We start from the raw sequence: 27,545 nt of genomic DNA, 5'->3' as shown, positions 1-27,545 counted from the left end.
CGTTTGGCCCAGGGCCCCAAAATCCTTAAGATGTCCCTGGAGATGCGTGCCAAACGGGTCCTAGCTTCAGAAACATTTCTATCTTGTAGATAGATGTTTCTGAAGCTAGGGCATGCTGGCACACACCTCTGAGAAGCATACAGAATGCTGCCAATGCTTCTCGGAGATGCGTGCCAGCAGGGCCCAGCTTCAGAAACATTTGCTTCAGATGTATCTGCACTTGAAAGAGTTTAAGTGCGTGCCTTTCATGGTGCACCATCTCAGTGCTTAGGCTTGTCTGTGTAACTGCAGTGAAACTGCCTTGTTGGATTGCTTATTGGTAAATAAAGGCTAATATTAATAATAATTACTAAAAATATATATTGTAGGTAAAGTAAATTGTTGATTGCGGACCACAGAGGCCCGAGTTCTAATTGCATTGCATGCCTATGTAAACTAGTCCTTGCTTGAAAATGCACCATTTGCCCACTCTCTTTTCAAAATGTTCTCATAGGGAGAACCCCCCTTAGGTCGTTCGGTCTCGCTCGCTACTTTCGCTCTCCGCATTGCGCTGCACCACATATTTTACGTCTCGCCACTTTCACATGTCACCAGCCGCCACTGTGTAAAGTACTTTCTCAGCCTCTATTGGAATAGGTAGCGTTATAAGCTATTAAATGTAATTTATATTTATTTAAATAGTTACTGTGCATCTGACATTCTTACAGTGCATGCGTATCTCTTGCATACAGGGGATAGAACAAAAACAGTAAAAAAAGTATCAAAAAATCGTCTCCTCTAACACGCTTGGTAGCTTTGTTTCCCTCAATTATACTTGCATCTAGGTGTTAGGCACCAGATAAGTAGCCAGGGTGAGGCTTCAACAAAGGGAGGGGCTGATGACCCTTTCAGTGAGGCCTTTGTGGTGGGCCCAGCTGGAAGTGAAAATACAAAACCCCATTGCCAACTCTGTAGGTTGCTGCCTTGAATTGAAAAGAGGTCAGGTTTGGCTGAATGTGTTGTGGTATCCTGTTAATAGATCAGGACAAATTCTGCATATTTCACTAGGGCTGGCCCAGATCCCATTACCGGCTCAGCAACAGTTGCTGGCTCGGATATGGCTGGATCTCCCTTATTTCCTGAACGGCTTATAATGTATTCTTGCATCACAGACTTGGTCGGACCTTTCCCGGCTGTTAAGCCTTCTACAAATTCAAGATGTTGTGCAGCACACAAAGAAATGCCCAGTAAGTTAGAAACTCAGCCAACCAAAGCCCAACTTCCAGTGCGAGGCTCTTGATGGTTACAATAGTTTTAACTTTAGATATTGTGAGGCGGGTCTGGGCTGGTCGAACACGATCACCCCTCGCAGGCTAAGGCATGGCCTACGATTCCTTGGTGGGTTTGCTCCCTTCGCCACTGAAATGGTGGTCTAATGATAAATGCAGCCTCCTCCAGGCCACGGACCAAATTTCTCTGCTTGCCTTTAAAATTCATGTTTAATAACCCACAATCGAGGTTTTTGTAACATTAGTGATATTTTTTCGTTGTAACTTGAACTCAGCGAAATGTCTAAGGAAACTCGTTAAATTTAAAACAATTCACTACAAATTCTGTTTGACTCCAAAGGGCGAAGCTGTGGAGATGTATATTTTTAGACATGTCGTAGTAATTATGGTCAGCGAGTGAGGCTTGGTGAGAAAAGACAGCACAAAGCCAAAATCATGCAGGCAGGTGCTCTCAGCAGCGAAAGGAAGCGGTGACAGCTCAGGACGCGTCCAGGCCTAGGGCTAAGTGTTGCAGGAACTTGAAAAGTGCAAGAAAATTCTTTAAGGCGGAGTTTGGAGGGATTTGTTAGTCATACAAAGAACTTCGAATGTACTGTTTGAAAACATGTAAATAATTGGGCTGGGTCCACATCTCTATTTATTTTGCGAGTTTGATATGGGAGTCCCCTGAGAGAGGTGTCAAAATCCTTCTACACATATTCAAGGCCAAACCAACAGGGAACGTGAGCTGCTCATAGTTTCCTTACTTGGAGTGACCAGGCTGCTCATAGTTTCCTTACCTGTAGTGACCGGGCTGCTCACAGGCTCCAGCTTGAGGGATTGCCAAAGCCTTGCCTCTTCAGTGGAGAACTAACCAAGCATTGACTAGATCGCCACTTTTCATGCACTAGTCCTGCTGTTTGTTCTAGACAGGAATAAATTAAGTTTGAGGCTTTTCCATGGAGAGAACTGATTTTCTACTATGGAGTCCCATCAGGTCATGAGGCTAGAGCTGCAAATTTTGGTATTGGGTAATCACAGGTTCGAATCCTGCTCTCGGTTCAACATTCTGTGAGCCTTGGCACATCACCTACCCTCTCCATGCCTAACAAATTTGTCATGTCTGATTCTCTTGTAAAGAGCTTGGATGTCCATGGGCCAAGTTTACACTATATAAAAAAAAAAAAAATCAGTAAGTTGTTGATGGCTTCCACTCCTGAGACTGTGGAAGGCGGGGGATTCAGTGGATGACAAAAAAAAATACACTGTACAAAAGGGGGTGGTGATGGACGGAGCATCCGAACCAATAAAACACTCACACCCAGTCAAAAGATCTGGGTTTAATCCATCACCGTTCTTTAGCCCACTCTGCCACCCCAGTTCAGACATGGCTATATGCAAATCAGTCTGACCCTGTGCCTCATGGGAACAGTCCAGCCCGAACTGACAAGCCATGCCTTCCCTGGACCGGAAACAAGCTTCCGAGGACCGGTTTCTGGCATTACAGCCGCCTTCAGCCCGGCTTGCTTGAATCCAGTGGCAAAGTGAGCAAGGGACTCACGTCTGAGCATACCCTGCCACACTTATGGTGGCCAAAAGCGGTACAAAAGGGGGTGCTGATGGACGGAGCATCCGAACCAATCAAACACTCACATCCAGTCAAAAGATCTGGGTTGGATCCATCACCGTTCTTTAGCCCACTCTGCCACCCCAGTTCACTCATGGCTATATGCAAATCAGTCTGACCCTGTGCCTCATGGGAACAGTCCAGCTCGAACTGCCAAGCCATGCCTTCCCTGGGAAACAAGCATCCGAGGACCGGTTTCTGGCATTACAGCCGTCTTCAGCCCGGCTTGCTTGAATCCAGTGGCAAAGTGAGCAAGGGACTCACGTCTGAGCATACCCTGCCACACTTATGGCGGCCAAAAGCGGTACAAAGGGGGGTGGTGATGTAAATACACAGCAAACTACCGTTCCCAGAGCAAGGGACTCACGTCTGAGCATACCCTGCCTCACTTATGGCGGCCAAAAGCGGTACAAAAGGGGGTGGTGATGGAAATACACAGCAAACTACCTTTCCCAAGGGGGAGACATTCTGTGTCCAGGTTGGGGTCCTCCAGTAAGCTGCTTGATAAGATTTGCTTCCTAGATGGAAAAGGTGTTCCATACAAATCTTCAAGACAAGTTCCCCGACTGTGTCCAAGCATGCAAGAGGAGAGCAATCCCACAGAAAGTGGAAAACTTGAGAACTTCCTTCAAAGTCTTTACAATTAAAAGGCTCTACTCCAACTGTACCATCCCTCAGGCCAGTCAACTCCTGACATCCGGGATTAAATAAAGAAAAAAGGATCTATTAAAAAGACCACCTGTTTTAGGGTCGTCATTTGTGGGTACAGGTGAGCTTTTTTGCCTGAATTGTGAAACCATTTACTAATCAGCCCTACCACCTTTAAAGACTCTGATGCTTCTCATCCACCCAAACCTCTTTGTAACAAAGTATTTTAGGTTATTGCATTGCACACAAAATCACCATCCTATTGCATATAGTATGAGTGGCCTTTTAGTAGAATCACATATTGCACTCTGACACCCTCTGAGCCTGCTTTTGCTTTCTAGTAAACTCCATAGTTCAGTTCATGTAGGTGAAGCCACTGAGTGGGTTAATGCACCTACGTCAGGCCTATTATCTGAGGGTAACTCATTTGATGCCTGTTGGAAAGCTCATTAGCAGCGTGTTTGATTATTTATATTCCCTGAATTGCTATCATGTTTGTGATAGACTGAACCATAATAGGGTGTCTTTAATACCTAGTTTGAGAGTAGAATGCAGGCACTGGAGTTATAAAGTGATGATCACTTGGTCGAATTCAATAATAGATGGCTTTTTTTTGTAGGGTCAACAATTCATTTGATGTCTTTTTTTTGGTAGGGGCTTGATCATTCGATCTTCAGTGAGTTTGTTCGGTAGTTTAAGTTAGGATTTAATTCTAGAAAGTGCCATACAAAATCACTGAAGTCACAATGAAAAACAAACACCCATCAAGTGAGTTGCAATTTTTATGATATCAAATCCAACCAAGTGATCATCACTTTATAGCTTAGTACGTCTTTATGTGGTAGTTCTATGTCGCGGAAATTAGCTAAAAGGCAGTGGAGCGCTATAAAGTGTCAAAGACAAGCATAAAATGGTAAACTCTGGTGTCTGCCTCTGGTGTCTTCTCAAAGTGTATAATGTATCACTGAGGGGTGAGGAGGCCCTTCACATGGTCTTTGAATGCTTATGGAACTCATACTTATTTCAAAACTAATTAAGCATTATAGTGTGTTTATCAGGGTTTTAGGGCTCCAGTGCTTATCAAGGTTTTAGGGCTCCAGGTCCTTTCATTCCTAGCCTGCAATGTTACAGCAGACACTCGGTGAAATATGTTTAGATCAAGTCAATATTTTATTTGTCTCTGACTTAATTTGACCTTTTAGAGTATCTAAAAAAAGAATGCAACATTTAGCAAATACTAATTGATGCAGGAAGTGATCTTTTACCTTTCTCACTATTCCATTCAAATATAGTCTTACCAAATTCTTAGTTGCATTGTGCATTGATGAGCAAACAAAACATGAATCCTATCCTGTTTCATAAACGGTTAAGCAATTATGGTAATGTAGGTGAAAAACGCAGTTTGAACTTGAGATCTTCTCATTTCATAGTTTGGTAGCAGAGATAAATATTTTTTACATTTGTTTACGTCTTACCATCTAACAAATTCCCTCTGCCTTCACATTTCCCATGCAGGTCATTAAATCCCCATAAACGGCCTGGTCTCCTAGCATCCTTAATTAATCAAATCAATCGATCATAGGCATTTACAGAGTGCACAGCTACTCAAACAGAGTCCTAGTGCTACAGGACTGTGGATGTTGACGGAATTCGGTCGGCTTAAAATGCTGAATTAATAAGCCACATTTTCTGATCACTTTTGTAAGATCTTGCATCTTTGATCACCCGAAGATGCCTGGGAAGAGAGTTCCATTCCCTTGTTGCCGACACATCAAAAGAGGAATCACCACATCGTCTCTTCTTAGTTTTGTGCACAACAATCAGCACTGTCTGCAGAGGAAAGAGCTCTCTGTAGAAGGCTGATATTGCGGTATCCTCTTACATAGATATTTAAGTCCAAGGCAATAGTAAGCTGTGTACTAACATCTGTCCTTTAAACTGCACTCTCGCCTTGATGGGTAGCCAGTGCAATTCCCTAGAATGTTTTTGAAGAGAAGTATACTTAGGGATCCTAAGCAGGAGCCGAGCTGTGGCATTCTGGACCAGCTGGAGTCTCTTTCGGAGGTACTCCAGGAGACCCCAGTTTAGAGCAGTGGCGTAATCCAGCCGTGATGTTGGGAGGGCAGCGATCGCCAGCTTCTGGCAAACAGTATGTAGGGGAAAAAAAAACTTCAACATCCGCAGAAAGCCAAAGCATGTCCTGACTACGCTCTCCCCTTGCAGTTTAAAGGAGAGTTGCTGTCAAATTTTACACCTAAATTCCAAGCCACTGTCGAAGGCGACAGTGGTGGAGTAGAGGAACTGGGCCAAATCTCACCTCCCCATAGTGGTGGTGGGGAGCCAGAAACCAGAATCTTCGTCTTGCTGGTGTTACATTGAAGATTACTCTGGGACATCCACTGGAACACTGCAGACAGGCAAGATTTGAATCTGTCCTGGGCATATGAAATACCCCCGTCCCATGTCCGGATCATCTGTGTATTGGCAGCGTTGTAGATTATATCTCAGAGACACATTAGTGATAGATTCCTTACCTTAGAATATCCCCAGGCGTCGGACTGGATCCGTAAAGTTTTCGCTAGCAGTACCTCTGCGCGTCAGTAGGTGGCGTTGTGCGGCTCCGCGTCAGTAGGTGGCGTTGTATGCGCCGAGATGATGTCACTCCAGACTACTTAGGCCCACCCATGCGGGCTGACGTCAGTTTTTTCTTTTTCCGCGCCAGTAAGCGCAGATCTGGTTAGAGCACGTACCTTAGTAACTTTTTGACTATCTTTTTTGAGACTTTTGTCTCCTGTAATTTTGAATCTTCTCTGGTGTACGTAGGGATGCCTGGTTTTAAGTCTTGCGGGGCCTGCTGTCGCAATATGTCGGTGGCGGACTCCCACGACGTCTGTCTCTACTGCCTGGAAAATTATCACGACTCTCGGTCCTGTTTGGATTGTCGAGCCATGGCCCCAAAGGCCTTGAGGGAGCGGCGCCGGAAGCTGCTGGAGGTCCGGCATTCATCCCAGCGTCGTTCACAGTCCAGGGGCTGCTCCGGAGAATGCTCGCGGGGCCACCATCATCGTTCCTTGGGCTCCAAGTCTACACCCTCGGATTCGGGTAAGAGACGCCATAAAAAGAAGTCGAAGAAGCATTGTCGCTCTCCGACGTCCCCCTGTCGGTCCCCGGATGTGGACGAGGGAGACGGGGGTTCTGCCCCTGCGGCTCCTTCGGATCCTGGGAGTCTCGAGGTCTACCCACCTTATCCGGCTCAGTCGGCTACTCCCGCACAAGTGCAACATTTTCTTGCTACCATGGTCCTCCTGTTTAGGCCTCGGACTTCCGCCGGCATGCCCTTGGGTCCCGCGGTCCTGTGTCAGGATCCTGTCTGGCCATCGGTGGCTCTGGCCCCGGCAACACAGGATCCTGCGCCGCTGGCTCCGGCCACAGCGCCACAAGGTCTCACGCCACCCTCTGCTCCGCCGCCGCAGTGGATGCCATTGGTTCTGCCCCAGCCCAGGTTCCAGGACAATTTTGTTCCTACCTGGGATCCGCTTTGGGACACGGCGCCGGTTCGGCCCCGTCCGGCGCCGTACTCTACGCCTTTCCCGATGCCATTTGTTCCTTCCCCGCCGCCTGTCCTACATTCGACGGAGGTGGAGGAGGACTGGGAGGGGTCCGAGGACCTTCTTGCTCATCAGTGTGACTCTGTGCAGGACTGGGCGGATGAGTTAGAGGAGGCCGGCGACCTTGATATCTCCTCTGATCCAGGTTTTGCCTCTCCCCTGCCTCCCATGGAGGAGGGTGCCTCTTACATGGTGGTGCTCTGTCGGGTAGCTGAGGCTCTGCTCTATACCTTGATCTCCCTACAGTGGCCCTCAAAACTAATCTCCTCACTGAGGTGCTCCAAATGGCGTCCACTTCGTCGGAGCCCTTGCTGCCATTTAATGACCCCCTCACTGACATCTTACAGGGGCCCCTGTGGATAAGAACGTCGCCAGGCGTCATCGCCCGGCGGCGGGTGACCCTGCCTTTCTGACCACTCATCCTAGAGCCTGGTCATCCAAGCTTCAACGCCCCAGAGTGCCTTTCCCATGGCTCCGCCGGATAAGGACTCTAAGAAGCTCAAGCAGTTCGGCAAGTGGTTGTTCTCGTCGACCAGCTTAGGGCTGCGGTCGGTGAGCACGCATGCCTCTTGGGCCAGCTTTCCCACGCGGTGTGGGATACAGTTGCACAGGTGTTGCCTCAGTGTCCTGAAGAGGTCCAATCTGTGTTATCCCAAGCTGTGGCCGAAGGTAAAGATGCGGCTAATTTCGCCATTCGGTGTGGTTTGGACACAGCGGACTCATTCGGTAGGGCAATTTCTACGACTGTGGTGCTTCGTCGCCACGCCTGGTTGAGATCTACCGGGTTCTCGTCAGATGTCCAAAGCTCACTCATGGACATGCCCTATGATGACACTCCCCTGTTTGGCGATAAATCTGACCGTGCGCTGGAGCGTTTTAAGGACTCTCGAGCTACGACCAAGTCCTTGGGTCTCTCCACCACGTGCCTGGCCACGTCTAACTTTAATTCCTATTGTGGCCACGGTAGGGGTGCCCCTGATCACTGTTCAGTCAGAAACCTGCGCAGAACCAAACTCAGCGCGGCCGTGGAGGCCGGGGTGGCAGCACAGGGGGCCAGCGTGCGGGTCAGTCCACCTCTGCTCCCGCAGCATCCGCCTCTAAGCCTTCCTAGTCCAAGCTTTGGGGCGCACCCGACTCCTGTGGGCGGCAGGATTCAACATCACCTTCCCTACTGGCGTTCTGTTACTTCTGACAAGTGGGTGCTGCAACTCGTCCGGAGGGGTTACTCCCTCCCCTTCGAGTCTAACCCCCCAGCCATGCCACCTCAGTTCCACCGCATATCAGGGATCACTTCGCACTTCTCCAACAGGAAGTTATGGCCCTCTTGGCCAAGGGGGCCATCAAGCGCGTTCCTGGGCCAGAAGTAGGACGAGATTATTATTCCCACTACTTTCTGGTCCCCAAGAAGGACAAGGGGGGCTAGCGCCCCATCTTGGACCTCAAGAACGTCAATCGCTTCCTCTGGAAGGAGAAGTTCAAGATGTTGACTCTGGCTCAGGTCTTGGCTGCCCTCGACCCTGGAGATTGGATGGTAGCGTTGGTCTTGGAGGACGCATATTTTCACATCCCCGTCCTGCTGGCCCACCGGCGTTACCTGCGGTTCATGGTAGGCCAGGAGCATTTTCACAGTGCTCCCCTTCGGCCTTACCAGTGCCCCTCGGGTGTTCACGAAATTGATGGCAGTGGTCGCAGCTCACCTGCGCAGGTCAGGCGTGTCAGTCTTCCCCTACCTCGATGACTAGTTGTTGAAGGCTGGCTAGCCCCAGTTAGTTGTCACCCACCTTCAGACTAAGGCCGATCTCCTGCATTTGCTGGGGTTCTCCATCAACATGCCGAAGTCGCACTGGAGTCCCTCTCAGAAGCTCCCCTTCATCTGAGCGGTTCTGGATTCAACACAGTTTCGGGTTTATCCTCCCGAGCAGCGAGTCTGGGATATTCAGGCTATGATTTCGATCTTTTAGCCTCTATCCCGGGTTTGTCAGGATGACCCTCCGGCAACTGGGCCCGATGGCCTCCTGCATCCTGCTAGTGCGACATGCCAGATGGCATATGCTGGCTCTGCAGTGGGCCCTGAAGTTCCAGTGGGCGCAGCATCAGGGCAACCTGTCTGATCATGTCCAGATCTCCGAGGGCACTGTACGCCAATTGCAGTGGTGGCTCACGAATCGCAACTGGGTCCAAGGCAGATCCCTCTCCCTTCCGCAACCATAGCCCACAGTGGTGACTGATGCGTTCCTCCTAGGATGGGGTGGCCACTTGGGAGAGGCGGAGATCAGAGGCCTCTGGTCTCCGGCGGAGTCCTGGCTCCATCTCATCCTTTGGAGCTTCGGGCGATCCGACTTGCATTGAAGGCATTCCTTCCCTCTGTCCGGGGAAGTGTGGTGCATGTGTTCACGGACAACACCACCGCCATGTGGTATTGCAACAAACCGGGCTGGTGGGGTCCTAGACCTTATGTCAGTAGGCTCTGCGCCTCTGGACATGGCTGGAAGGCATTACCTTGGTGGTTCAACACGTAGCAGGTTCTCTGAACGCCAGGGTGGACGAACTCAGCCGCCAGTGCTTGATGGATCACGAATGGCGTCTGAACTCTGACATGGCACAAGGTCTGTTTCAGCAGTGGGGAGAGCCTTGGTTAGATCTATTTGCCACCAAAGAGAACGCGCAATGTCATCAGTTTTTCTCGTTGAAATTTCCAAGGCAGCACTCGCTCGGCGACGCTTTTCGTCACGAGTGGAGTTGCGGTCTATTGTCCGCCTATTCAGCCCAGAGTGCTGAAGAAGATTCGGAGCGACCAGGCCCAAGTCATTCTTGTGGCTCCGGATTGGGCACGAAGATACTGGTATCCTGAGCTACTCAACATGGCGATTGATCCCCCGATCCGATTGCCTCTTCGGGAGGATCTTCTGTCGCAGCAGCAGGGGACGGTCCTCCACCGAACCTGTCCAGCCTCCACCTCCATGCGTGAAGATTGAGCGGTGACAGTTGACAGCTTTCGATCTTCCTCCCGAAGTCTGTGATGTCAATCTGGCAGCCAGGCGTCCCTCCACTAAGACGGTATATTCCTGCTGGTGGAACAAGTTTGTGGCATGGTGCACAGCAAAGGCTGTGGACCTCCTTTCTGAGGTCCTTCTGTTCCTACTATCCTTGGCCCAGCGGGGCTCTGCTCTGGGCACTCTCAAAGGTTATCTTTCGGCCATCTCTGGGTTTCTACGGCTTCCAGATCAGCCTTTTCTTTTTAAGTCTCCGGTTGTTAACCATGTCCTGTAAAGGCATTACGCATACGTTTCCTCCCGTGCTGTTCATTATGCCTCATTGGGACTTAAACCTTTTCTTGACATATCTGATGTGCGCTCCCTTCGAGCCCCTTCATAATTGTCCTTTACATCTTCTCACTCTAGAGACTGCTTTCCTGGTAGCTATCACCTCTGCCAGAAGAGTGAGCGATCTCAGGCTCTTTCTTCGAAACCTCCTTTCCTTTCCGTTTATCCAGACAAGGTGGTTTTAAGGGCCCTTCTTTCTTGCTAAAGGTTGTCACTCCCTTCCATATCGGGCAGACCATCACTTTGCCCACCTTCTTTCTGCCTCCTTCGAAAGAGGAAGAGAGGCTCCACCTTCTGGACCAAAACGTGCGCTGTTGTTCTATCTGAAGCGCACACAACAGTTCCGGGTGGATGACCAGCTCTTTGTCGGCTACGTGGGTGCCAAAAAAGGTTGGGATGTGCATAAACGAACCATCTCTCGATGGGTCATTCTCTGCATCAAAGCCTGTTACTCGTTGGCTAAGAAGGAGCCTCTTGTGGGGCTGCGTGCCCATTCTCCCAGGGCAACAACAGCCACTACTGCCTTGGAATGCGGCGTTCCCTTGCAGGACATTTGTCAGGCAGCTACGTGGGCCTCACTGCACACGCTTACCAAGCATTACTGCCATGACAGTCAAGTCCGGAGGGACGGCTTCTTTGGCCGTTCTGCTCTCCGTGACTTTCTGGTGTAATCCTTTTCGCAGACCCACGACCGGGGTTGGTATTGCTGGGGTATCTATCCTAAGGTAAAGAATCTATCGCTAACATGTCTCTTTCAGATGCACAAGTTACTACTTGTGTAACAATATATCTGTAAGAGACATTAGTTGGTGATAGATTCCTTACCGCCCCACCCATCCTCCCCTTTCTGCGACTTGATTTCTAGGGATAAGGACATCCCTTTCAGGGCCCTAGTTTCTTGGCACCAGTAGCCAATTTCTTGCATGGCTCTGCATTCCTGGCACGGAAAGTCGTGTACAGAACTGACGTCAGCGCGCATGGGTGGCGCCTAAGTAGTCTCCGTGACGTCATCTCGGTGCATACGACGCCTGCGACGGACGCGGAGCCGCACAACCCCACCTACTGACGCGCAGAGGTACTGCTAGCAAAAACTTCCTGAATCCAATCTGACAACTGGGGATAGTCTAAGGTAAGGAATCTATCACTAACTAATGTCTCTTACAAATATATTGTTACACAAGTAGTAACTTGTGCTTCAACGCCATAGGATTCCACCAAGGATGCCAAAGACCAGAGGTATACATTGAACAAAGTCTGACTTGGAGCAGAGCCTTGGCGGAACCCAAGTTCCAGAACTTAGAGTTCAGACACAAATGGCGGCATCCATACAGATTGTGATCTGCCTGTCAAAAAGGAACTGAGTCATGACAAGCCAACCCCACCTACCCCCGCTGCCCGCAGATGCTGCAACAGGATAGGATGGGCCCCCGTGTCAAAAGCCTGCGAGAGGTTTAACGGCAGTAGAGCCACCTTCTTCCCACTATCCACGGCCACTTTGATAATATCACAAACCTCAACAGGAGCAGTTTCCGTACTAAAATCCGGGTAAAAACCTGATTGAGATGGATGCAGCCGGCGATTTGACCGAGAGATAGCTAGAGAGCTGAACCTGATGCAGCACTACTCCGGAAATAATTTCTAAAATCTCATCACCTTTCCCTGAAATATTTAATCATTCATTTACTCATCATTGGGGCCCATAACACTGCGAGTCACTCATACACATTTTCTTTCTACTTCATGGTTTGGTGTGAATCAAAGGAGGGCTGCTGGATCATAGCGGAGTGTCTAAATTTTAACTACCTATTTATAATGTATACATCTGCAGTTTAAATTGTTTACCATGGTTATAATACAACAAAATATTCAGACACACCACCATTGATTGTCGATAGATCTGCTAGTAAAAATTAGGCTAAGGACGAACAAGACCAGCTTAATTCTTCATTTATCTAATTTTTATTTAAAGAAAATTCTCCTAGCATAATCAGTTGTATTCACTTTAAATTCATTTATTGCAATTAGTTATAAGGAAAAATAAAGAATTTTAACTCTAACATTTATATTTCATTTAATGTTAAGTTCAAGGAAAATGAATTCAGTGATTGACATTTACAGGACATAAGTAATAACGAAAGGCAAATAGTTCCCAAATTCTATCTCTATTCCCTCAAGCTATTTACCCTCATCTGTAGACTCCGTACTCATTCAAACAAAGCTTAAAGTTGGAAAAGTTTAAGTTCTTGCGCTCCAAGGAAATTCAGCATTCCGGCAGCATGTCAGGATACGCAGATAGAAATTGAATTGAGAGCTTTTTTCTAAACTCCTGGCCTATTCTTTTATACTCTTTTTCTCTAGCTAAACTATTTAAATCTGGAACAATTGGGGTCTCCGGCGATTTTGATTGGTTGGTTCAAGGGGTGGATGAGCATAACCTCATCATCTTATTACTTGACTTCCGCAAAGGCAGCTAAATGATTGTGACCATATTCTTTAAGGTTACCAAATTCCATCGTGTCCTTTAAATTGCAATTTTAAGCTATTTTCACAGGGTTTACAATACGGATGTCCATTTTATTGGCAGTCAGTCAGGGTTTCAGAACACATCGTCCTTGACCTGTTCCGTTCAGCACAGTCAGCTCATACGCATCTGCAGCTCCACTCAGCAAGCGCATGCGTGCTTCACATTAATCTCGGAGTCATGAAAATCGTCCATCTTGGAGTAGGCCTCACAGGCCACAGCGGGAACTATTATAGAAACAAACACAATTGAACGTTAATTATTGAATTGTAGCCCTTCTGTTTGCCTCCCCTTTACTAAGGTATCCCTGTTAGTTATTACCTAGCAAATAAAGCCACATTTATGTGTGGTTTGCTCACCTGTCTTCATATTTTTGCCACAAATAGACACACAGTAAGCACATTTAAGCCACTTTTGGTTAAATTATAGCCTTTGCTTTATTTTCAGACATCACATTATCACTCAGTTAGTCGATTATGGTTGCAACACGAGCAATTTAGTATCCCACGTGTATTTTGTGTGAGCATTCTATTCTATGTTGGTTAGTTTTCAAAACCACACGATTAATTCATGTAACGGTTATGAGAAAGTAATTTCACGAGGGGTATACAAAATTTTGTTTTTCACCTCGCTCCATCAAACGGTAATCAGTTTTTCTAGGAATTTTAAGAAAGCAGGCAGCAAAGAGATTGGTCTGTAACTAGCCAGAACCATTTTATCTGCCGAAGGTTTCTTTAGCAATGGGATCAGTTGTGCTCTCTTCCAACAATTTGGAACAATAGGTTGCTGCAGAGACTCATTTAATAACCGATTCAGGACAGGGTTAATGACCTCCAAATTAGAGGCTTGAAATACATTTCATAGCACGTTTTTTGTGGTCCGTTACTCTACTTGTTTTAATTGTAAAATGAGCTCCCTGGCAGCAAGTTCTTAAAAACTTCAGAAAGTAAAGGACAGCAACAGCTATTCTACATATGGCCACCCACCAGACACACGATATGGTCTGGCCTTGCATTTATTAGTGCATCAATTAGTGCCCACCATCACCTTAAAATCTTCGAATCGGCCTTAAAAAAATCCATAGTCAAACTTGATTTATGTCTCCGTTATGAATAAATGTACATATTAAAGTTTTTGTACGTTTTATTTTCTTTTTTTATATCGGCTGCAAAATGTGCCATGTATCTAGTATTGACTTCTAGATGATAATCCTGTAACCTGGGAATGAGGGGAAGATGAGTGGATACAGAGCATGAGGAGGTGGACAGGAGGAGTGGAAATTGGGAGGTGAGATAGAGAGGGGCTGAGGGTGCAGGGAGAGGGTGCAGGAGTGGGAGGCTGGCAGGAAAGAGAGGGGATTGGTGAGAGAATGAAGGACGATAAGAACTTGTGGATGGAACGAGGTAGAAAGCCAGAGTAATGGAGCATGGTAGGTAGAGAGGGGTGGAGATTGAGGCTGGTAAGAAGTGTTGGGAATAGGAAATGGGAGGGCAGAGGAACCTGATGAGGGGCAGAGGAAAGGATGCTGGAAAGGGAAGAGCGGGACGTGAAGCGGGAGGCGTGCATTGGTTGAGGAAGACTTTGGAGGTGATGTGGGGGAAACATAAAAAAAACGGTGGCAGAAGTGGAGATAGGTGTAACGAAGAGGAGTGGGGTGTCTGGTAGGCAGTGAGGTGGAAAGAGGGGAGTGGAAAAAGGGGCGGGAGCAGCAGAAGGTGAAAGCCAGGATGGAGTGAGAGGTCTTTCATAGAGAAGTGGAGGAGGCTATAGAAGGCAAGAGCTAGACAGAAGGTAAAGGCCAGAATGGAGGTGGAAGAGGGGACTGGAGCTGGAAAACGATGAGTGGATGGTACAATGGGAAACGTACATTTGAGATGGCTAAGTTGGTAGCAAGAGCTAAAGATCATTACTTACTTAAATTATTTTAACTCTAGACTTTGGATACTCTGAGCTTTTACTCATGGCAACACCACTTAATCGAGCTTCAAACGAAGACTTCCTTGCGTACTTTTCATCTTGAGGGGTTCTTAAACCTAACCATACGATGTCTATGTGAAGCAACATGCCTCCCCATTCCTGATTTAGATTGCAAATAATGTACTTGTTTAGGTGCAGTTTCTTGATTAGACCATTACTTTAAGGTCGACTATCGTGTTGTAACCAAGAGAAGCTTTAGTTAACTAAAAGTGGATTTTACACCAAATTTTAATGATCCCAACTAAAATTGTGCTGAAACTGGTGGCCAAAAATGTGTCAAAATATTTTATAGCACCTTTATTCCTGTGAGCAGAAATTAAGAATGGAGCAGGGGCGGGAAGGTTGAGGGTGATGTGGAAAAGTAGATACACGTTTTTGAAACCTAACGCCCTTGTGCCAACCATGATGATTTCATACCCCAAGCCATGGGTGGGTAGCCTACATAAAGTACCTCTCCTGTGGTCACACTAATAAATGTGTGTGACAGTGATTAATAAACAAATTCACTCGTATGTCTCAATTTAAAAAAGAGTTTCTGTTGTAATCGTCCAGGTAGCAGTAGTAATTAATAACACCCCATTCGGATCACGCCCCTTGCATGCCAGCTGACTCAAGTAGGGGATAAATGTCTTATAAATTTCCCTCTCCTTCCGAAAAAGCGTTCGTCCCCTTACCTCATAGGGCTTGAGAAACACTAACACCTGTCTTTATTCTCCTTTAAGACTCTGAAGTTGTGAGGTATATTGTTAAGGACAGATCAAAGCACCATTACCTGTCCTTTGAAGCAGAATCACTCACTTGGCCCTTTTATTTATTGTTGCGAGTAAATGTGTTCAGTGTGACTCTCTCTCCACCTCTGTCCTTCCTTCCTTTCTTTCCATACCCGTCGTCACGCACTGCAAAAATAAACATCACGTGGACGTCTCCTCATCATTCTCTGCTACTATACACACATTAAACAATGTTTTAGATATCTTATTCCTTCCATCCTAGAATAATAAATATCTTGCAATTGTGCGTCTCTTCTCCGTATCATAAAAAAACAGTATGTCAGACTCTGCCTGTCCATTCCTCAGGTCCACCTTCTCTAGAAAAAGCACAGTGGTACCTTCTGACTTTAATTACCCATATTCGTTCTTTAAAAAGAAAAGAAGAACCAGCTTTTGTCCCTGGCAGTGAGAAAACAAGTGAGTCCGCTCCTGCGTATCCACCCCTCTGCTTCTCATACTCTTCATCATCCAAGAGAGATTGAATTTTAGGAAGTTAAGTAGCCAGTTTTGTTCCTTCAATACTGATCATGCCCATTCTTTGTCAGCTAAGGCTCAGATCAGTCTGTTGGTCGTTAGCCAATCATCAAGACAACACTGTGTGAGGATTCAGTCTACATACATAGTAAACTGTCCCTGACTTTGATGTACACTCTTGGAGCAGTTCATAATCCGACCAGAAGCCCCATATATTGATAACACTTTTTTGTATTTTTTTTAGCAGCTTAAGACTCTAGTGATCCCAGTTTATCTGCATCTGCTTGCATCCTTCCTGAACGCCCAGTGCTTTCATATGTTCCTTAATGGAGAACGCTGGCCCAGTGGTATATTTTGTAACTTCCATTTTGAACCTCATATTCTTGACCCGCTTGCTAGCCGATTGGAGGCTCAGAGCTGGCCATTTGGAGAGTGTGGTGGAGAAGTGTGGCTCAATGGTTAGAGCGGCAGACCCTGATGCAGAGGTCTAGCCCGGGACCAGGGTTCAATTCCCCACCTCAGCGGGTCTTGAGCTCAAAAATTCCACGGACCTGATAATTCTCGCCTCGGTGCCTATTCCAATCATGGAGTCCCACTCTGCAACTCTGGGCAGTAGCTTGCTTAATCTCCACAACGGCCCCCACAACGCTAGGGATGCCTGGCCTTCACCTTGGGGGTGCCCAGGAGTGGACACCTCACAGGGAAAGCCAGGATGGGTTCCACAGCGGTATTCGTACAAGCGCCTTGAGACCCTTGCGGGTGAGTAGTGCGCTATACAAGTATCAATTTACATTTCCACCAGGAACACGATGAGCAGAAAAGCTCCCTGTTCTCTCCTTGAAAATAGGCGCAGTGAGTTATTAGGGTGCATGGTCTGTCGTTCCACTGCAACGAAGCTTCTCTCGAGTGTCTGTGAAATTATTCCCATGAAATGGCTTGTACCTGTGCACCTGTGATATCCTTGTTAGACGTGAAAGAGATCGCACATACCAACACATGCCCCTGCCTGCTGGAGGGGGAAGGGGGCATTCAGCCTGTTGAGTTAAAGGCTAGTGTATGAAAAGTAGAAACCTCTGCTGCTGACTTGGTGCTGCATTATATGTTGCTGAGGTCTAAGAAGTTGAGAAGCTCCCTTTGTCCATGGTAGGACTGCGATGCTACTATACGGACTGCTCACACGACTGAGAGTTATCGCATTGCCCAAGGCTGGGCTAAAATATGTATTTTTATTTCTCGGATGACCACAGAAGACTCTTTCAATGCCACCGACACTATTTTGCAAACTGAATCCTCAGGAGAGGCATCCTATGCCCCATCATAGTCGTGTTGTGAAGGTTAGGAACTAGTTACCATAGACATTCTAGACGGAAGGTCGCTGTAGGATTCAGCTTGGACATGAATCTGGACATGGCTAGCATGCCTGGGTCAGTTCTGTTCTCTGAGTCAAACCTCTGACGGACCTCCTCAGCAAGGACAGCTTAGATGTAGACTGCAACTGATATCTGGAATTCCTCCTTAACCTCCTGGAATACCCACTTTCTGATGGATTCGCCCATAATTTCAGCCATAATACATTTTGAACATTTCTTGTTCTTTTCCTGAACATTTTTTGTTGATGTATTCATCTGTTGTGGGGGAGGAGAAGTTGGTACATAGTGACATTTCCTGGAGGACTTCCTCCTGCCCTCTGTACCCGTCTGTATTGACCGTCTGATAGCTTTATTGATATTGGCTTACAGGTAAGAACCCAGCTTGGGTGAACTTGGGGGACAGGTTCTGTTTTTCCCAAGTCTTCCCATGCTTCTATTGGTGTGCTACACAGGAGATCCAGGGGTAGAAATGTCTCTGAATTTTACATCTCCCAGGTTTAAATGCCTGTGTATGGTTGTGCGGTTACTTAGTACAAACTAAGGACAACCTGCAGACCTGCTATCCACTATGTTGTGCAGTTCTCCACAGCCAGCCATAACTCATCTGGGTTGTATTTGAGTCGTCAGCAGATTAAAAGGTGACTGGTCATGGCACGTCTCCCAGTTTATACATTATCGCTACTGTACCTGCCCAGTAGCCCCAGGCTGACCTCTGATATCATGGACTCCCATGCTCCTCTTACAGGAGTCAGCCAAAAGCCGGCACTGAACTTGGAACCCCTCAACATGTTGCAATACCTCATTAGAACCAGGCGCCTGCAGAGGAGATGAGTCATTTCTTCTCGTAATTGTAACTGCATTTAAATAGCGCTTACTACCACCCACGAGGCGTTGAAGCGCTTTTTCTGCGAGTAGCATGCTATTTCGGAACCCAAAAAAGATTAGTAGTGAATTAGTATAGGAAAATAATAAATTAATTTGAACGGTGGACATGTTAGTCTGTTATTTGGATTGAAAGGGATAGTCGAGGGACAGAAGAGGGAAGGGTATGCAAACATTTAAATACCGCATGCTACCCTTGATGGGTTGTTGAAGCACTTTTTGGCGGGTAGCACGCTACTCCGGAACCCAAACAGGATTAGTGGGGAAATTACTATAGGATAATATGAAATTAATTTGAGCTGTGGACATGCAAGTTTATTTGTATTGAAAAAGGATAGTGAGAGAGATAGAAGAGGGAAGGTTTTGCATTTACATAGGGCTTGCTACCGCTGATGAGGCATTAAAGCACTTTTCAGCGGGTAGAAATCTACTCTGGAACCAAAAAGGGATTAGTGGTGAATTAGTATAGGAAAATATTAAATTAGTTTGAGCGGTGGATATGTTAGTCTGTTATTTGGATTGAAAAGGGACAGTGGAGGGATAGAAGAGAGAAGGATTTAGAATGTTTTTTTGGGGGGAGCTCATAGCAGTAGGAGGAGGTTTGGGATGAGTAAAGGGGATGTGAAGGGTGGAAGAGTCGGGTGAAGGGTTTATAAAGGCTTATTTGGGGGATCTGAATAGTAAAAGAGGTATGAGATGATGCAAGGAGGGATAGAGGAGGGAAGATTCTAGAAAAAAGTATTTTGGGGATCATAGTCGTAGAATGTAGTTTGGGATGAATGAGAGAGTGGAGGTAGAGGATTGACAGAGGTATAGTGTGAGAAAGAGGTGAGAGTCTAGAGAGGGTTATTTTGGGGATTATGGTAGTAGAATGGGGTTTGGGATGAGTGAGAGTGGAGGTAGACGATATATTGAGAGAGGTATAGGGTGATAAATAGGGTATTGCATTGGAAAGAGTAGTAGAATGAGGCTTAAGATGAGTCAGAGTGGAGGTAGAGAATATATTGCGAGTGGTATAGGTTGCGATAAAGGGTAGTGCATTGGAACATGCCCAGAGACGTTGGGATTAGTGAAATAGTTAATGTTCATTTAAGGGCTTAGAATAAAGAGATGGGGGAGGAATGTATGCTAACGGCTAGGGCGGTCAACCTCAAATCTGGGGAACAGAGTTCGAGTCTCGGCAACGACGCTCAATATCCTGTGATTCTGGGCAAATCACTTAATCTCCCCATGCCTAATAAAAAATGAATGTGTTCTTATGTAGTGCAACTGGTGCTCATGTAAAGCGCTCTAATACCCGATATTTCCAGGTCAAGTTTGCGCTATATAAATCTCCGTTAAAAAAAAAAAAGAGGTGACTCTTCATCGCAGTTTGATGAGGGCGGTGACGAGGAACAGAGATGCCGGTGTAAAATGTATTTTCATGTCTGTGATAACACACTGAGCTGAACAGAACTAACTAACAGTTACTATTAGAAACAGATTTTGATAGTTTGGGAGTGTGCCAGGCGTCCTTGGTATTCTCTGAAACCAATCTCCTGATTTGAAAGCAGACACTCTAAACACCGACTCCAGACGACCTTTCTCCCAATAATCCGAGGCTCCCAGACAAGACAATCAGTCTTCAGATTCAACAATTCACACAACAGGAAGCCCTCTAATGCAGAGCTCCTTCCTGGCTGTCTGCCCTCACCGTGTATGCTAGACATAGCGCAGGGTTTACGATGCTTTCTTGTCTGCAGCAGCTAAGGATAGACCTCATGCCTGGTATGTTTGCTCCTGTCTGCACCCAGAGAGCATATTATGCTCTTAGAAGTGCATTAGAACCAAGGCTGGGCTTTATAACTGCAGCTGGTTCATTCTGTATATACTGATGGTAAGTGCCAAAGTATAACATTAACTTCAGCACCAGATCTCTAGTGCCACTTTTCCTGCCAAAGCACCGTAACTCTGATGACATTTGGGGAATTGGTTTGACATCTTAAGGGGGAGTTGAGTGAGGTACTTTGAAATGTATATTCAGTTCCGAAGTTAAAAGGAAACTTGTGCCAGAGGCACTTGCTTTGCTACCTGAAATGCATTCCATTTTACATGAGCATCTGGGCTGTGCACTGCAATTAATTAATATGCATACACAGAAGGGAAAAGGCAATGGTGCTTTCTAATGATAGGAAATAAATAGAAAAGGAAAATCGTTGCAAGTAACTTACTGTACGAGAATAAAAGCCAACTCCTGGCAACATAACTGCTGGGTTATTGATTATAGGCATTACACATGATTGCGGGCACAGCAACTACCCGACGAGCTCTCATCTGGCTCATTAACTGTCTGATGGACCCTCATTAGTGGTACAATGCCAGTGGTGCCTGGCACAGTCGCTTTGTGCTGGAGGCTAGCTTATAGGTGCAGTCCCTGGCACACTGGGGATGGTTATCGGCCCAGTAGTGGTGCTATAGCAATTATGGCTGGCACTGTCCGAGCTAATCACCATGACTGAGCTTCTTAATGGCACATTATTTTTGGAACTTGACATTTTTACATCATTTGAACCCGGCACAGCTGGGCACTGCAGCATTTGGTTTCATATCTGATCAATAGTGACGCCCAGCAGCGTGCCTAGAAAGCCCTCCATGACCTAGGACCCTCACACATCAACTGAACTTCCACCAACCCTCTAGACACCTGTGCTCCTCCTCACTCACCCTTGCACGCACTCCCCGCATGTGTTGCACCCGCAGAGTTGGCCGCGCCTTCTCCTACACTGGTGCCAAGACCTGGAACGACATGCCCCTCTTGTTACGTACAGCCCCCTCGCTGGCAGTCTTCAAAAAGACTCGAGACCTGGCTCTTTGATGGAGAGATAGTTCCCAGAGACCCCTATAGGGGTTGACAGTATTGCGCTTTATAAATGCTGTTTGATTGAAGAATGTTTTTAACATTTTACTATCTCGATTACAGTGATAGATGTATATTTTTTGTCTTCCTAAGTCTTGTGGAACCTAAGAAGCCAGGTCGTCTTGGGACGGATAATTGGCCCAGGCACCAAAATAAAAGGGGACCATTGGCGATTTAGATTGCTAAAAATGTGCCCCATGCTTGCACATCGGGCGGATTTGAACTGTAAAGATGTGTTTTTTCACGGTATGGAAGACTTGCATGCATTTGTGTTTGCTGCAGGCAATGTTTGCGGTGGTAATGTCTAGGAAATAAACAGTAAAAACCGTCTCAGCAGACAAAACAAACAGCCAGAAAAACGGGCCCAACCACTGTCTTACACTGACCGGTCAGACCAGCTTCCCTCGCACAGCTAAATTATCCTACAGGCCAGTCCTCCGACCCTACTGAAAAACAAATGTGAAAAACACTAATTCAGCATGCTTTTGAGTAGCACATAATAGTGATGTAAATATATAAATAATATAAAGTAGATGTTGGAAAATGGAGAAATAAAAATTACAAAGAAAAGCCCAGCAAATATATGGAAAAAATGTTTTTTTTCAGGAATTCATGATCAGGTTTTGAGATGTTTTTTCAAAAGGTGGAAGCTACGTCGTAAAAGTAGAACATACAAAAGTGAACCTCGTCTTTGTTTTTGAATAATCTTATTTTGCCCATTACCCTGGGGCAGAGCTACCTGCTCACTCATGTACAGCCATAACCTGTGGCTGTGCTACTTCAGGTGTACATCTAAGTTACTTCCGCTGATACTGACGCTGCTTGCATTTGTCATGCAGGATAGGCCGCATTCCCAGCAGCATTAGCTGTTTTTTCTCAAACCACGCCTTTGAGATGAAAGATTCAGACTCTGCTCATAAACCAGCACTGTACTATGGTATAGGAAGCGTAACAAGGGTCTTCACTCGGTTCTGATTTAACCAGGCAACCATAAGATAAGTAACACATACATGCCAACATTTGGGAGCATGTAAGAGAGAATTTTAAAAACAGAACTCATGAAAGTTTTGTATTCTTATGAACGCATGGGAGCGAAGGAAGTTTTAAAAGCAAGAAAGTACATTTGTTGCCAAATACTGAGCCTAAGCTTCCAGGAGTGTTTGCACATACAGTAACTAATGCAACATGCACAACCTTTAAGACTCCACTCTTAAAAACATAACTTAAAACCCCACAGCAGCCTTCAACCTCTTTTTCCAATCCCACATGAACCACTAAAATCACAATATTGGTGTGAATAAGATGTGAAAAGAATTTCCTCAGGCCATGGTCACACCTATTTCAAACTTTGTACTCCAGCGGTTGAATCACAGGTCCTTCTCAGTACTGTAAACTGTGACCACATTCATCCATTTTACGCTTTGTCTGGCCCGACTGGTATCTTTTCTTCCCAGTTGATTTCAATCTGGAGCTGACTTTAAGATACTTCACCTGTTTTCTAAGAATGTTCCGTCAAGGAGAGTTTTAGACTTCTAGAAGGGGTTTCATGCATACTCTGTGTTCAAGCAAAGATTGGTGGACATAGGAACGACCCCGCGTCCGCCCTCATCCCCCAAGAATCTGCAATAATATTTCACTTGGTGTTATAGAATATCTTACGTTTCTGTGGGTCCAAGTGTCCCTTCCTTCTCTGCCTTGAAAAAGCATTACTTTAGGAAAATACTCCTTTTACCTGACCATTTTAGGATACTGCCTATTTTGAGATTTTCCCCAAAAGTGTCTGAACCTTACCCCAACATGTGACTTGAGAGTTCCATTGTTTTACACTCCCTTTAGCAATTTTATAGGAAGTGGCCCTAGTGGTTTCTTTTGGTGGGTTTGTTGATGAAATAAGAAGTGTTTGCCAACATCAGCCACTGCATTATTGAACCTGGCTAGCTGTGGTTCTTCTGTGAGCTTGCAGAGGAACGGTGATTGCAATTCTACTTTGAATTCAGTTGCTAAAGTAATTGATCTATTTTAAAGAGACCTATACAGACTTGAAAGATTTCAGCATTGTTTTAAGGATTAACTCCTGTGAGTCACAGACCCTTCCACCAAGTCCGTATCCAATCCTACTATGGGCAGCACAAAAAGAGTATTGCGTTAATGTTCAGTTTTAAAATCTGTTTATGGTGACTCTGTGTTATAATGTCGGGAGCAATATATTAACATTTATAATAACATGTAGCGTTTTATATCTGCTTCAAAATGTTTGACTTTTTGAGTTCTGTTATTCCATGCCTTATTAATATCACTCCCTATGTTTTCTCTTGCTGACATCAGACTACGTTTTATGTTATTTTATTGTCTTCATTTTATGGTATTTTGTGTCATACTGTACCTAATTTTGTAATTCATAGCCGTCTCTTGGGTTAATTCTTTGGTACTTTTGGGCAGTGCAGTAGTAGTCAAAGCCCTGCGGGATTAGTACACTAGTGGTAACCGAAAGATAACTGGTTTAGGAGATGTCCATTAGTTCTTGACAGTCCAAGTTCCCAAAGAAATTTCTTAATACATACCATCTAGAAAAAAGTGAGAACCTCCCTTTGTAAATGAACGTGAAATTGTAGTCTGAAAAGATCACTTCACCAACAAGCTGGTCCCAAGATTGGAAATGCATAGATTAAAACCTGGATGGACACAATGGAGCGGAGGATCTACTAGGAAGATAGGGAGATATATCTTTAACCACAAAACAAGTATTGGTCCTCTGTTTAAGCATTTTCTGAAAAAGTTGTTAGGTCTTCATCCTGCTATTTACGTTTCAAACCAATCTTAACTTCTTTTTTTGGCAATTGCAATAATTAAGCTAGGTATTGCAGGCCGCATTCACCCAGAATTGCATAATGGAGGGGACTAGACCAGTAATACTTTCAAGAAAAAAATCCTTCAAAACTGTTTTTTAATAAAAGACCCTAAAAAACCGCAACAAAATCTGTTAATCTTGAAGTGCTTTTTCATTTATATAACAGACGACCACCTTCATCAATGCCTCATTTGGATAAAGAATCGATCCCGTCTTCTACTGTTACTGAGCTAAGGCTCCAGAGTCCCAATCTTGGCCAGAATGGAGCACCTTCTGCACATCAGACTGTAGGACGTCTGTTGTCTCGTGCCACTGTTTCTGCCTTAATGAACATGAGAAGAATTACTGTTTGGTGGGGCAAGACTAGCGGGCAGACCTAATCTTGCTGGATCTATCAGTAGCTGTCAACACTATTCTGCATCAGTCAGTGACCACAGCTTTGATGGAATACTCTTCTTCATTGACAACCGGTCCCTCCTGGTCAAAATGGGGCACATTTAGTCTCCATTGAATCCCTCTTTACCAGTCTACTTACTACAAGAGCTCTTTAACTGAAGTTATCCAGCAGCTTGGCATATTTACCAACTGCACAAAGATAATATTCTGCCCTTCGATATAGTTATCTGAGGCAAGAATAGCTCTACAAGTCCTATGAAAGGCTGTGTCAGCAGCTGCTTGTCTCACATGCCTTCCGTCTGGCACTACAACCAACGTATTGACTCCCACTGGTGCTCAAGCTGAGCATGGTAAGCATTGTCCCCTCTTCCTCTACCCTAGCCCGGTAAAACACGTTGGTAGCCTCTGTGTCATCTTTGATCAGATGCTGTCCTTCAAATGCCATCATCTTCAGCTCAGCTGCAGCGTTCCCCATTCCCTATCCGTGCCCAATTGCTGTTCATTAAGTAGAGCATGGTCGGCGTCTGTAAGGGAAAACACTTTTCTTCCTTGTACTTTGCTCTTCCGAGATCTTTTCTGTTTTTCCGAATGGTCTTCTCTTCTGAAACAACATCTTAAACTTATTATGCCCCACTCTTAATAAGACAGCTGTTTCTCCAATTGCTAATCTCAGTGTAACTGTACTTCTCCTCTGTACCTTGCCATTGGCTCCTTGTTATTCACTTGCTCCTCTTTTTATCCATGTTACACACCTCTTCCGCTACATGCTCCTGTCTTCTGCATGCTCCCTTTTTCTTCACATACCTTTGATTTCTTCCAGGTTCACTTCTAGTTCTCTCAATGCTCCTCTCCCTTCACCTGCTTCCACATATTTTTCCCCATCTCTGCCTTTCCTCTTTCTGCACAGCTCTACTTTTATCGTCTCCTTCCTCTTGCCACTGTCTTCCTCAAACTTCTAGTCTCTTCCTGCACATCCATGTTTTGCACTCCATGTGTCCCTCTCATATATTCTTTCTCCACGTGCTTCTCTTCCAGCTCATTATCCATTTATCAGTCTAACAGAACCAGCCTGCTCATCCACTTTAATTGTTGATCAGCCAAGAATTTTCCTGTCCCTCCTTTTTGTCCAGTCCTCCCTTCATCTTCTTGTGCTTTATCAAGTCTTACTATCAAACTGGTCCTGGTCTTTGTAGCATTCCATACCTAATCTAGTTTCTCCGCCAACACCATTAGAGCCACCCCAAATTAAGAAAATACAAACCTGATTGACATTAGCACTGTGAAATTTGTGATGATCTTCTTTATGGGTAGGTCATGACTCTCCGAGTGTCTTGAACGTTATTGTAGTGATGACCACCCTATATGCTTACCTGGAATGATTTTCATAGTGCGGCTTTCAAAGGTTTCATTGTATGGTCTGATGCTCTTGCCTTGCTAAGTGTACCTGTAAATCCAGACATGCATGATAGAATCAGATAATCTGTGTTTTTAAACAGAAGAGCATCTGTGTCAGAAGACTGCCAGCATGCCGATGGGTTATTGTGTTAATTGCCTTCTGGTTTTTGTATGCTTTCAGATGGCCATCATATTCAACCAAGAGGGGCTGAGAGCCATCCAGCCTCCCTGCGTCATCCAGAGCTTCATCAGCCACAACGCCGTGCTGTACAAGGTGTTTGTGGTGGGTGAGTCCTACACTGTGGTGGAGCGGCCGTCCTTGACTAACTTCTCCCCGGGCGTTTCAGGTAATGCACACAGATTCTTCTGCATTTAGTAAATGTCCTAATCATGAAACATTTTAAAATGGTATCTGGCTGCATGAAAAAGCACACATTTGGCAGCGGTTTAAAAATTCATCTTTTAAAGTGGGAAGAAAGAGGGAGACCGCAACTAGGTGGATTGCCAACTTCAATGCCCTCTTGAACAGGTAAGGACATCAACGATGGAATGCAATGGAGTCCCTCATGCAACATCTCCCAGAGAAGTACAAGAAGAAATCCAAGTCAGTGTTGCTAGAGAGGAGGAACATTGCTAACACCTACCCAAGGTCCACTATAGATGCAGCAGACACTGCCAGCAGGCAAATGTGCACCGGCACAACACTAAGAAGGTACGCCTGGCTCAGTGTCCGGATTCAAGAGAGGGGTACAAGCCTCCATTAACATGCCGTTCACAGGAGACGCCCTGTTCGGACAGGCAGTGGATGAGTCCCTTCAACAATTGAAGGACAATGAAAGGGCAAAGGCAATGGGGGCACTACAATTCAGGGGTTCCTTTAGGCGAGGAGTACCCATATCCCTAAGGCACATAGGGAGAGCGCCCATCACATTAGGCCAACAACAGCAGCCACAGGGCAGCTCACGCCATGCCACGCAACAAACCACATGCCAGCAGTGGCAGCACCCTGCGAGGAAGTCCTTTCTTGGACGAGGAAGGGGTGGAGCTCAAGCTCCTAGAGGAGGAGGAACGACAAGCAAGTGACCTGAACAACAGCAGAATAGGGACTTTTGCACAGGAGTAGGAAGAAATCAACTGCATTGGGTTTTGAACAGAATGCATCACCGATACTGCATGGAGCTACTTAACCCTTTAGCTGCTTTCCTGTCTAAGGGGCGGGGGGGTTGGCGCGCGGCGCTCCGACGCTGGTGACGGAACTGCTCCGTCACGCCCCTCGGGTGGGCTGTGCTTGTGATGGAGCGGTTCCGTCACGGCCCCGCCCGCTCAATAGAACGCGCCGCGCAGGCGCAAAATCAGTACCGCGCAGGCGTGGCGAGCGGGCTGTGACGGAACCGCTCCGTCACCAGCACAGCCCACCCGAGGGGCGTGACGGAGCTGTTCCGTCACCAGCGTGGGAGGGGTTAAAGGACCACCACAACCCCCCCTCTTGCCCTCCCCCTTGCCACCCACCCCAAAAAAGGTTTCAAGGTCAAGGGATTATACAGCTCAGGAAAGAAGTCAACA

The 27,545-nt window shown here is 46.1% G+C and overlaps 1 protein-coding gene across 3 annotated transcripts in view; it reads left to right on the top strand.

Moving 5' to 3' along the window:
* ITPK1 (inositol-tetrakisphosphate 1-kinase) overlaps positions 1 to 27,545 on the top strand; it is a 603,720-nt gene that overhangs the window by 548,829 nt on the left and 27,346 nt on the right. For all 3 annotated transcript variants that reach the window (XM_078660084.1, XM_078660082.1, XM_078660083.1), the window contains one exon: positions 26,164 to 26,329. In XM_078660084.1, coding sequence (XP_078516210.1) covers positions 26,164 to 26,329 — 166 coding nt within the window. The remainder of the gene's footprint in view (positions 1 to 26,163; positions 26,330 to 27,545) is intronic.

This window comes from Lissotriton helveticus, chromosome 9, assembly GCF_964261635.1.
Source record: "Lissotriton helveticus chromosome 9, aLisHel1.1, whole genome shotgun sequence".
Lineage (NCBI taxonomy): Eukaryota > Metazoa > Chordata > Amphibia > Caudata > Salamandridae > Lissotriton > Lissotriton helveticus.
This window is presented reverse-complemented; position numbering and strand designations above follow the sequence as displayed.